General features: G+C 42.4%; 1 protein-coding gene across 5 annotated transcripts in view; it reads right to left on the bottom strand.

The window, feature by feature from the left end:
* The window catches only part of Rai14 (retinoic acid induced 14), a 143,241-nt gene that overhangs the window by 13,843 nt on the left and 116,758 nt on the right, over positions 1-12,640 (bottom strand). For 4 of the 5 annotated variants that reach the window (XM_052743124.1, XM_052743127.1, XM_052743125.1 and 1 more), the window contains exons 5-12: positions 12,164-12,228; positions 8,585-8,642; positions 7,784-7,854; positions 5,933-6,039; positions 4,451-4,629; positions 4,143-4,171; positions 2,990-3,076; positions 1,954-2,040 (exon numbers count right to left, since the gene is read on the bottom strand). In XM_052743124.1, coding sequence (XP_052599084.1) covers positions 1,954-2,040; positions 2,990-3,076; positions 4,143-4,171; positions 4,451-4,629; positions 5,933-6,039; positions 7,784-7,854; positions 8,585-8,642; positions 12,164-12,228 — 683 coding nt within the window. The remainder of the gene's footprint in view (positions 1-1,953; positions 2,041-2,989; positions 3,077-4,142; positions 4,172-4,450; positions 4,630-5,932; positions 6,040-7,783; positions 7,855-8,584; positions 8,643-12,163; positions 12,229-12,640) is intronic. The other variant, XM_052743128.1, reaches the window with a different exon arrangement.

Here is a 12,640-nt window from a genome sequence, read left to right as displayed (position 1 = left end):
GATATCTTTGTGGCTGGTTTTTTCTATTCATCATGATGATTTTCTATTATTGGTACCGTTTACATGGCATGCAGCTCATTCCTTCCAGTTATCATCGAGTGATGTTCTCTCATACAGATTATCACCTTTATCCACGCAATTACTGATGACATTTACAATGTTTTCAGCTTAGGGACAGGATGAATAAAGCGGTGACACTGAAGTATATGACTTGGTGTAGACATATATTGTCTTTGCTTGGGTAAACACAGGGCTGGATCATATAGTAGGCACACAATTAACTTGTAACAAAATTGTCAAGCATACAAATGATCTAACATTTTACAACCCCACCTGTAGAAAATGACAGGTCTAGTTCTACTGTAATACACGCTCAACCACCCTCAGTCTTCTGAACCTTCAGCCATCCTAAGCAGTTGCCATTTTTAAAAGTCTTGCTTTGTCTTGCATTTTTTAGAAATTAGATTCTGTTTCACTCTTCAAAGTTACAATGGTATCACTGGCTGGAATGCATTGTTCCTGACTTTACAAAGCTCAGGCTAGTCGTGAACTTTCTATTTACTGGGTTGGCATTGAACTTTTGATCTTTGTGCCTCTGCCTTCTTAACTTGGGACTTCAGGTGTATACACCACCACATTTGGTGGTATTTTTTTTTCTATCTTAGTATCCAATACGGGATACTGTATTTCATGTACAGAATTTTGAAAAAAAAATTATTGTCATTTTATAAATACCCAGTATTTTGGAATAAATGAGATGAGTGCTACCAACTAGAAGCAGGTAATTTATATCACCTTCAGTTTTTAAGAATTTTACTTTTGGCTGGAGTGATAATTCAGTGGTTAAGGGCAGCTGCTGTTCTACCAGAGGACCTGGGTTCAATTTCCAGCACCCACAGGTTGTATCACAACTGTCTGGAACTCCAGTTCCAGGGGATCCAATGTCCTCTTCAGGCCTCTGAGGGCACTGCATGTACATGGCGCAAAGATTAAATTAAAATTTTTAAACTTTAAAAACATTTTTAAATTTATATGCATTGCATGCATTTATTAGATACACAGTGATGTCTTGATTTATATGAGGAAGACTGGCTAAGTCATGCCAGTTAACATCGCCTCCTGTATTAAGTTTTTGGGGTAAAAATACCGAAAACTTCCTCTCAATAATTATTGTTTTTGTGTCCACATACATGTGTTAATACTGTGTGTGTGTGTGTGTGTGTGTGTGTGTGAGAGAGAGAGAGAGAGAGAGAGAGAGAGAGAGAGAGAGAGAGAGAGAGAGAGAGAATGTGAAGCACGTGTACCATGGGGTGAGTATGGCCATCAGAGGACAGACTTGGGTGTTCATCTTGTCTCTCTCTTTGCTTGCAACAGGGTCTCTTGTTATTTTTCCTTTGCTCCAGGTGTGTGTGTGTGTGGGGGGGGGTTCCCCTGTCTCCATCCCCCATCTCACCCTGAGAATGCTAGGATAACCGGCCCATGCCACTGCACCCGGCTTTATGTGCGTTCTGGGAATCTGACCTCAGCTCTTCACTCAGCAAGTATTTCATCCACCAAGACATCTCCTTAGCCCTCAGTGATTTTAAAGAATAAAACACATTGTGAAGTCTAGTCACTGTACTATTTAACAGAGCTCTTAAATTCCCCCCTCCTCAACATCTTCCCAAATTCCTGTCTTTTCAACCCTAAGAACCAATTCCAATCTCTGCTTCACTGAGCTAAAGATTTTACATGAACTTCATTTATCTCTTATTTGAAAATTATTAGTAAATGTGACTTATTTTTTTTTAATCCTTTTATGTTGTCCATGCCAGAAAAAAATAATCAAGGGGCTCTTCGTGGTGAAATGTCATGAAACATAATCTGTTTTGCCCAGTATTATATAAATTACAGCAAGGCCATCAGGTATCATACATACATACAATAAGAAAATCGACCACAAAAAGGGAATACCTTGAAGGGTGCTTCGGCAAAAAATACTGATTCCTTTCCCGAAAGTGGTGTAGAAGTTATTGATCTTGGGGAAGACACATCACTCAACTAAAACAGAAAAAGAAAACCACTAATAAGGGATGGATCTTCAAAGCCGTGTCTTCCATGGTGCTGAACATTCATGGTTTAATCCCTGTGGCTAAATCTAACAGTAGGTATGCATAGTTTCATTTAATTCAGGAGCAAACTCCTCAAAGCAGTCCAGTGGCTTCAGGTATTTCTGAAAGCTGTCAGGGTACAACTAAGTAATGCTACTATATTAGCTGCATTAGCTCTTAAAATCTATGTAACTCTACTGTGGGCTGAGAACACTACTAATGAATATGCTAACACATTTACAAGTGTTTACCAGATTCCACAGTCCTCCCCACTATTTTATCTTTTTTTATATCCTTATGCTTGTCTTAGCAATAAAACCTATCCTGTTTCTATTGGATATTTCATATTTGTTGGTCTTGCTCTTCTAAAGTTGCTACTATGTACTCAGAAACAAAAAAATTTAATATTAGCCATGTATAAATGTAGTAAAAAAGGCAAATAACATCTTAAGAAACTAAAATCCATTACCATCTATGTCCTCACTAGCTGGCCATCCCCCTGCACTCTACTCGAGCTGTTAATATGAGCTAACAACACTCCGAGGTTATCTTAAGCAAACACTGTCCTAAATTTTGAGAAATTTCCTTGAGACATAGACAAAACCTACAATATTGCAGCTAATAACTGAGTGTGTGTGTGTGTGTGTGTGTGTGTGTGTGTGTGTGTGTGTGTGCACTTGTGCACGTGCATGTGTGTTCTTTTGGAGTTCCAACCAAGGGACTCACACATGGGTGCTCTATCATTACACTACATACCCAGCCCCACAGTTTGACAGGACAACTACTAAGGAAGATTTAGAATGTGTGCATAGGGGTCGGTATTACAACATCCCTTTAGACCTAGACATAGAACGATGGCTTTTGGCTTTGTTTATGGTTCGTTCGCTTTCGCTTTTTACCTGGGTAGGACTGATAGGAGGTGGTGGAGCTTTGCGTTTTTTTGGAGTTCCACTTCTTTCTGAGCTTATTTTAGAGACTTGATCATGCTGCAAGTTATCACAGGTCCAAAGAATGGAGGTGGGTTAGTTATGTTAGTAAAGTCTGGGCAAGTAGCTGCAGCAAGCACTCGAGAACAACCTGACAGTCAGGCATTCCTAACTTCATCAAGTCCTGAAGCACACTGCCCACAGAACCATCAGTAACATGCATGCGCTAAGTTTGCTTCCTGCAACCCATGCTGTCATGGCAAGAAGATAAAAAAAAAAAAAAAAAGACCAAACTGAATTAAGGTAGTGTGTGGAAACGGGGAAGGATGAAGACATGCCTATCAATCATCATTCAGAACCCAGAATGCATTCACAGTCAGCTTTCCCTCTTAATGCAGGGTGCTTCGCACCTCTATGGGCTGCTGCTTCCCTCCCCCCCACCCCCCACCCCGTTTTGAAGGAATGAGGACAAAGGAGAGCCTCATATGCAGAGTTTCTTGATAAGCAACAGTTAGCACATAATAAACCCAGTATTAAATATCGGCTTTCTATGACTTAAAAACCTCAGTGTATAAATACACAGAACAGCCAGATATACACAGAGAGCCCACATGCTTTTAGGAAAAACTCCCAATAAGAAAATGTCTCTATCACTGCTCTGTATAACACCAATGACAGTTTAAAAAAAAAAAACTGCAATTAAAATTAAAAGGCTAAATCTTATTTTTCACAAATGCCTTAACAATTTCATGAATATGTGTTCACACACATATTCACAAAATATGTATACACACACCCATAGGATATATTTAAAATATTTTCACTTAGTTTCAAGATTTAACCACAGCAAACATTTTCACACGTTCATTATTGCACTTCATTAAAAAAATGCAGTAAGTATGAAGTACATATTTTTGAAGCAATATAATGAAATTGTTAAGAAAATATTTGCCACTATGTAACAATGAATCATTCACTCAAAATTATGTCAGTCTTTCCTTAAGAATTTTCAACCCGATTTTTACTCACTGCCCTAAGGAACTACAGCATTTATTCTCAACATTTTTATATTGCCACAAGCAAAAATTAAAAAAAAAATATAGCACTTTGTCCCCAAGATAAATACCTGCTTCGGTTTGGTTGGGGTCTTTAAATCTAAAGAGAAAAAGTGAAAGAAAAAAAAAGACTATAAGTTATAAACCATAATGACTCATATCCTTTACAAAGTTTGGGTGGATGGACACACACACACACACACACACACACACACACACACACACACACACACCATACACAACATTTAACACTTTGTTTTCCTTCAAGCATATATTTAAAAGAATAATAAAACATATCATATTGCCCAAATTCCTTTATCCTTTTGGGGAAAAGGACTGAATAAATTTAAAACAACATTGGCTGTTTTCTTTTACATACCAGCATCCTGAGAGATTTTTGATAATAGAAGGCTTTGAATTCCTGCATTTTCTGAGAGTTTGGAATAATGTAAGGCATTGTGTCCAAGAGAATCGACAAGGCTCAGGTCTGCACCCTTCTTAATTAAGGCCTCCACAATATGACAGCTGCCAGTCTCACAAGCCAGCATGAGAGCAGTCCTAGAGAAGAAAGACCTGAGTTTAATCATAGCCAAGGGTGAGAAGGCTTTCCCGAGATGCGCTGGTCTTGAAAATAAGGAGAAGGGAACTAAATGCAGTTAAACCTTCAACCCTCTGGGGAATTAGGTGGAAAACTGTCAAAGATGACATAAGGTAGTATTTTCAAAACTTTGGACTAAATCAAAATGTTAAACCCTATCTATCCAAACAGCATAGACAGTCTTCCACACTTGGTATATAGTGACAGAATTTCCTGTGATTGGCACGAATACCAAGCTTATTTTAGAGGCTGGATTTTTTCACCTCTAATTTTTTTTTTTTTGGTTTTTCGAGACAGGGTTTCTCTGTGTAGCTTTGCGCCTCTCCTGGAACTCACTTGGTAGCCCAGACTGGCCTCGAACTCACAGAGATCCGCCTGGCTCTGCCTCCCGAGTGCTGGGATTAAAGGCGTGCGCCACCACCGCCCGGCTTCACCTCTAATATTTTAAAGAACATATATTATTAAAATTATTATTACTTTATTGTTGATGTTGTTGTTTTAAGATAGGGTTTCTCTGTATAGCCTTGGTTGTTCTGAAATTCGCTCTGTAGACCAGGATGGCCTTGAACTCAGCGATTCTCCTGCCTCTGCCTCCCGAGTGCTAAGATTAAAAGGAATGTGCCATCACACCCAGGTTTAAAATTATTGTTATTACTTTTTTTTTTGGAGACAGGGTTTCCCTATGTAGCCCTGGCTGTCCTGGAATTCACTATGTAGTCCAGGCTGGCTGCAAACTCAGACATTGGCCTGCCTCTGCCTCCCGAGTTGCTGGGATTAAAGGCATGCTCCACTATCGCCCAGGTTGAAATTATTTTTAAATACATTCAATATATTTACTTTTGTTTTGTTCAGAATGAAAAAAAAATCACAGGAAATGGCTTATTCAGTTCAATATTTAATTAGTTTCATTGCAGATTCAACCAGCAATTCTGCCCATGGAGGGCTGAAGAATTTTTTTTTCCTTTTTAGTCAAAACAGATTCTCAGTTATCAGGAAGGAAGAAAGTTAAAAAAGAAAACCACTTTATAACATTAAAAAATAATGGGTATCGCCGGGCGGTGGTGGCGCACGCCTTTAATCCCAGCACTCGGGAGGCAGAGCCAGGCGGATCTCTGTGAGTTCGAGGCCAGCCTGGGCTACCAAGTGAGTTCCAGGAAAGGCGCAAAGCTACACAGAGAAACCCTGTCTCGAAAAAACAAAACAAAACAAAACAAAAATAATGGGTATCACTGAAGTTATGTCTTCGGCCCTAACATGTGGTACCTTCCATTTTTGTCCCTGGAATTGACATCTGCTCCATGATCCAAGAGAAACTGGCAGACCTCACTGTGGCCATTTTGGACTGCAAGAAGCAGCGGTATGCTCCCATCCTAGGAGAAACACTCAGACTGTAACTCCAGTTCCGAACACCAGGTTCGCAACACCTCGCCCTTTCCACATCTTTCTCATGACATGTTCTGCTGGGCTACACTTCCATCTGCTGGGCTATTCTAGGCCCCTGAGGGCCACCCTTACACTTAATCATACGTCTTGTGCAATTTTGCCGACTTCAGCTTTTCTCTAGCAGTCCAGCTATTCGGGTTGCTTGCTCCATTACCTATCACCAGCTCTGCCTGGGAATGGAAGAGCGTGTACACACGACGTGTGTTCAGATGAAAGTATACGGGGGCTGGAGAAACGGCTCAGCAGTTAGGGTGAGGGCTGCTCTTGCTGAAGCCCTGAGTGTGATCCCCCACACCCACGTGTAGGGAAGAGAGACTGACTTGCTCAATATGTCCTCTAACTTCATGCATGCTGCACCCCCAATAATAATAAATGTAAAAAAAAATTTAAATGTAAACTTTAAAAAATTAAAATTATTGGGACTGGAGAGATGGTTGAGGTTAAGAGTACTTGCTTGCTTTTCCAGAGTACCCAGAGTCAATTGTAGCAGCTCACAATCCAGTTTCTGGGACTCGATGCCCTCTGACCTCTGCAGGCACCCGGCACACATGTGTGTGGTGCACATACATATATTCAGGCAAAACATCTTCATACATAAAGTAAATCTAAAAAAACCAAACCAAACCAAAACAAACCAATGGCAGTATTCCCCATTTTAAAATATGGGGACTTGGGACCAGCTGCATAATAAAGTACCCGGGACTAGGACCCAAGGCTACATTTGAAGTTCATTTGTGTATTTTCTTTCATATAAAAGACCTTGTAGTTTATACATTTTGGCCATGTGTATGAAATACAAGTTTTAGGCTGTGGAATATGTGGAACTGGGGACTTTTGGAATAGAGATGTTTAGCCTATGTTAAGGTTCGGGAAGTGTAAATGTATTTGCTTGCTCAGGGGCAAGTACATGCAGGTCAATTTTCAGGCTATAGCATGTCATTAAACCCTGGAAGCACATGTCACAGGCATATACATGTGTTCTTGTAAGAGGCCAGTGGAATTTAAAAAGACTAACAGTTCTCTTCAGAGTTGGGAAACTCGACTAGGAATCATCCAAGGTGATACCGTGAAAGCAAGCAGAATTTCTAACTGGATGCCTCTGACAGTTTACACTGATCGTCAACTTGAGGAGATGGTAGACTCGCTCTGGTGACAAACCTATGCACATCTGTGGCAGGGACTTTCTAAAGTAGGTTCGTGGTGGTAGGAAGACCCACCACCACAGCCAGAATGGCATAGAAAGAAAGCAAGTTAAGAAATAGCATTAGTCTCCCTTTGCTTCATGACTCTGGAGGCAGTGGACTGGCTCCCTCAAGTCCCCGCTGTCTCGACCTCCCAGACACAACGGTCTGCACCTTCACCGTGAGAGCCAAAACGAAACCCTCCTTTCTCAGCTGCTGTGGCCTCGCACTTTGTCACAGCAGCAAGACGAGTAACATACAAAACTTCCTATTTTTACACACCGAGACACAAAGTTTTATTCACGCTTGGGTTAGCGGTGGAACACAAATATATACTTAGGATTAACATATAAGACCGTTTTGCAAAAAAAAAAATATATATATATTCTGGTTGTAAAGAAACAGAATTGTGTCAAATACTAAGGTAAGTCTCGCTAGAAACCCGCACCTGCACCCCATTTCCCTCAGTGTCCATCCGCCTGGTACATACCCAGTCCTTAAGGTTTATGGGGCTCTTCTGTTCGCAGAGGACCTGCACAGCTTGAAGGCATCCCTGTGCCGCTGAGGTAGAAAAACACAACCAGTCACCAACAACCCAGATTACCACTTCCACAAGAGAAAGGCTATGTAACAAGTGTGTGAGAACGCTGCTTGATTTCGGCGTTAGCCGAAGCTCCAGCCACGGACTCCCAGCTCCCTGCAGGCAAACATTTGCTTTAGCTCCTCACAGGACTTGGCTTTTCTACAACTAGAAATAAAATTAATTCCATATTTAGTCACCCCCGTGAATTCAGTATCAGCATCTGTCACCTGAAGCTGTGACAGCGAAACCAAAGGTGGACAAATACAATTGACGTTCGTCGTGATCCCCACATTAAAAAAAAAAAAAAAAAATCAGTGTCTTCTAGTCCTAAAATCCACAACTGCTCATCACTCTCTACTTTAAAAAGGAACTTTAAGTTGATTTAAAGAGTCTACACACATGTATACACGTACATATGCGTGAGTACTTAGTACCAGAGCTTCAAACCAGAGCCTTGCACATGCTAAGCACGCCCTTCGTCACTGAGCTTCCTCTCAGCCTGAGCTGAACCTATTAACCACGGACACCGGTTGCATGGCAGGGACCTAACTGTAGGCACACTCCTTAGGAAATCTGTGTGTGACTTACAGAGTGAAATGGGACGCCCGTCTGGGAACTCCGGAAATCAGCCCCAGGAGTCGTACAGTGAGGTGAGTAAACCAGACAGTTTCTTAGAGTAACACGGACCAATGAGAGACTGAACATTACCTGCATAATGTAAAGCTGTTTTCCCAGAGCCGTCAGTACTTTCCGCTGGGCTTTTGTACTGCAGGACAAAAACACGTAGTGTCTTAAAGTAACTGCACAACTACCATCGAGCCCATCCTTCTCCTTCGCACACCACTTCTTCAGAAGGGCACATGCGTGCGTCAGTCCTACCCTCTGAGCTCCGTGGGCCTACAGTCCTTTATGAGGAAAAAGATACATACCCAAATAATCATGACACCAGCTATGGTCACCCCTTTGCTGATCTGGTCATTCAGTCTTCCCTTACAGCATCTCTCCAGGCCCACCAGCTAACACACATGCTCAAAGATCTCCCGTGTGGATCCTATATTTTCCCATGTTGTCTCTCATGCTCTGTCTCCCTTCCTAGAACCAGCTTTCCCCGAGTCACCTACACAGTCTCCATTTCCTTGCCTCTCATTCACTCAGGTATCTGCCCTCAGGATTCCATAACGATGGCCCAAGCCAAGGTCACCTGCAGTCTTTTAGTTTCTACACATTTGCCCTCCGACCGCCCTTTGAGCAGCAGCCTACACTCCTCCCTCGTCTTCCTCCTTGAGGCTCTCTGGCTCAGCCTCTTGCAGTTTCCCCCCCACTACCCTGGCCAGCCCTCCTCCTCCTCCAACAAAACACATAACCTCACATTCGTCATTGCTTTCTCCGAAGCTCTCTTCTTGGTAGTCCCATCTACACCTACATCCGGATGTTAGTGACGCCAAACAGATGTAGATCCCGACAACAGCAGCAAGCAAGCATTGCATAAGCAATGCGTGCCAGGCTCTGAATCAAGACTTGCTTTCAGTGTGCTAACAACCCAAGTTGGATGACTATCCCTGCAGTCATTTTCAGTGGAAACTGAGGTATAAATAAGTTAATAAATGGCTTGAACTATGGCAGTGGTGAAGCCAGGATCTGAGCCTGTTGGAGCCTGGATACTTATCATATACAAGTGTCACCTGTGAGTGCCCAGGCTCGGGAACCCAGTGCACTTGCTTGACATCCCTGGTTTGATATCTCCTAAGCACCGGGAAAGGCAAGTTTCCCACTCCTCCATCCCTATCATGTTCCTCCCCGAGTTTTTACCATCTCTGAGAACACCAACCGCCATGGTCCGTTTATCCGATGAGATAGACACTGAATTAGCTTTGATTTCTCCTCCTCCTCCTCGTCCTTCTCCAGTATCTCACCCTCCACATCCTGTAGCTCCCATCTCCAAATCCTATGAGAGGTATCTTCTTCTCTTTCTCATGACCTTCATCCTAGCCCCGGGCAGCGTCTTATCACATGCACGGCTAGTCTAACCTCCACTGGGTCTCCTCAACTGTTTTGTCCCCTCGTAACCCCTTCTCTATACAAAAGATCATCCTATAAAACTGTGTATGTCACTGTCTGCCCTTCACAATCCCACAGCGAACCCAGGATTCCCTTAGCTTGCACATCTCAACATACAAGGCCCTGCATTCTGCGCCCCATTCTCTCAAGTCTTTGCCTCTGACTCACTCACTGGCTTTCTTCGACCCTGACCAGCACCTGGCTGTTCTGTTTGGAATGTGTTCCGCTGGTTTTTTGCCCACTGGAGATCTCAACTTAAACATCACCTTCTCTTGAGGGCCTCGCTAGAAACCACCACATTCCTTCTTAGGACTCCGCAATTTTGTAGCACATGTTCCTTTCCTTATTAACCAGACTGTGAACTCCTCAAAGACAGCAGCTGCCCTGCTTGCTGGTAGATACTTACTGCTTAGCACCAAGCCTACTACCCCAAGGATACTTGATATGAGGGAGGGCAGGAGGACTTGCACAGGGAAGGAAGAGAAGTCATTTGAATTTGGAGGACCCCACAAAGTTCTATTTGTACTAACTGCCTTAAGGAGCTAAGAGTTGAAAATGGTAACGACCGGAGAGCAGAAATATCTTCAGCAAACAGACATGGCTTAGAGAGACCAATGCACAGGGTATAGAGCAAGGTCTCAGAAAACACTAAATGCAGAGGTACTGGGATGAGAAGAGCAGGAGACAAATGAGTCTCATTTATACACAGTCTGATTCATTCGCAAAGGGGCGAACAACTGGCCGGAGAAGTCTGTCATGAAAGTCCAGGAGGCCATGGAAGGCTGGATTCTTAACAGTAATCTAGAAAGAACAAGGTTCGGATGAAGTGCAGGCCAGGGGAGGTAAGAACAGGCTACCTTCAAGTGAAATGCTTCCTCTGCTGTGGTCAGAAGAATGGAGATCAAGTTACTGCTTACCAGGGCTTTGGCCTAATTTTAGAACAGCACAAGGAACTGTTTAAAGGCTTCAAAGATTTCAGAGAAAAACCAAAGCATTTGCATAACCAGATATAAAATTACATTAGAGGCTAGAATATCTGGTCCTAGCCCACAAGGACTCCGAGCCTGTCAGGTTAAATCTTCCTTAAAATCAGAGCCAGATGCACGGGCTAGAGTGGAATGGGAATTTAAAACATATTTTCAAAAAGTGAAGTAGGACCCAGGGTGGAGATGCAGGGCACTCTGGCCAAGTGAGTCATTTCTTCCCCCTTTATCCTGAGGACCTGGTCTTGAAGAAGGCAAGTAAGAAAAACTCCATGTTAACTATTCAAAGCAACTCTCCCAAGTCAACAGCAGAAACACAGATCTATTTTTCCTGATTTTTTGCTTCTTCAAAGACTTGTTTAGGTGAAACATTCCTGGAATGGGCAGTAGCGGGCACCATGCAGGGCAAGACAAGGAGCTGTGTGATCAGTGTAGCAAGTTGATGAATGCGACCAACAGTTCAGCCTGAGAAATTCAAAGCCCAATGAAAGCAAGACGCTGGGTCTCCAAGAGTGCTTGTGAAGGCCGGGACAACAGCTTGACAGCACAGACAGTACTGTAAACACTTATTTTATTGCTCCACGCTGTTCCTGAGAATAGCCAGCTTGCATTTCGACTGGCAACAGCTGGACATGACTGCAGTGATGCTATTGGGGGGGGGCAGTTCATGAAATACATATCTTTACAAATTTACAGAGGTCATCACCTTAGGGGGTCATTATAAACTTCCTGGCTAAGTCAGCAAACCAGGGAGTTGGCTAAAAAATTATAACTAAGAACAAAATCGAGCACTTAAGCAAGAACCAAGAATTAACTGAAAGCTCATCAAGTTACGGATCAAAGGATAATGGCCGAAACTGTTAATCCAGAGGAACTGTACCTCCATGAGCAATTTATAGAGCGAACACCAGGACACCACAGAGCCAGTGAGCCAAGGGTTACTACAGTTTGGAAAGTTTAATGAAACATTGACTTTCAGAAAATAGGAACTGACTAAGGGGGCAATAATGCCGATCCCAGGGAGACAATCCAAATTTTGGTGAGGCTCCACTTCTCTTCTAGTAGAGTTGCCATGGAAACATGGAAATAGTCTTATTATTGGCTGTTCTTTACAAATGGGCTGTAGGATAGTATTAATGGGGTATGTACTGAGAAGAGGTATTTCTCCCTTTATGAATAAGGTTACCTTTAAATTAATAATGAATAAATATAAACAAAGTGATACCTTGGGGAGTCCCCTGCTTACCTGAAGGAGCCTCCTGATGTACTCCGGGTGGCCATTCTTGGCTGCTATATGTAAAGCACTCTGTCCTAAATGGATTAAAAGGTAAAAACCGGGGAAAGTGGCCACATTAAAATAAAATAAAATAAAACAAAATAAAACTTTTTTTCTTATATGTTATCATACAAATTAACTGGTTTCCATATAGCATTTTCATGCATATTAATTTTGGCTGATTCCCCCAGGTCTGCTCTTCTCCCCATCTCTCTGCACCTCTCTGTTCTTATGCCCTCACCCCTACTATTCCCCTTTCTACTTTCATGTCATGTGTTCTAGTATGATCCTTCCAGCCCCCTTCCTTAAAGCTGATTTTTCTCCCCTTTCTCAAGATCCTCTCTCTAGTTCCATGACCATAATTACCCTTAGAAGCTGGAACGTGCATAGGAGAAAGCATGTGGTGTTTGTCTTTTTGAACCCGAGTTACCTCAATACAGTATTTTC

Source organism: Peromyscus californicus, unplaced genomic scaffold (genome assembly GCF_007827085.1).
Source record: "Peromyscus californicus insignis strain IS unplaced genomic scaffold, ASM782708v3 Scaffold_18__1_contigs__length_77618521, whole genome shotgun sequence".
In the NCBI taxonomy this organism is placed as follows: Eukaryota; Metazoa; Chordata; class Mammalia; order Rodentia; family Cricetidae; genus Peromyscus; species Peromyscus californicus.
Note: the sequence above shows the minus strand (reverse complement) of the source record. Positions and strands in the feature narration are given on the sequence as shown.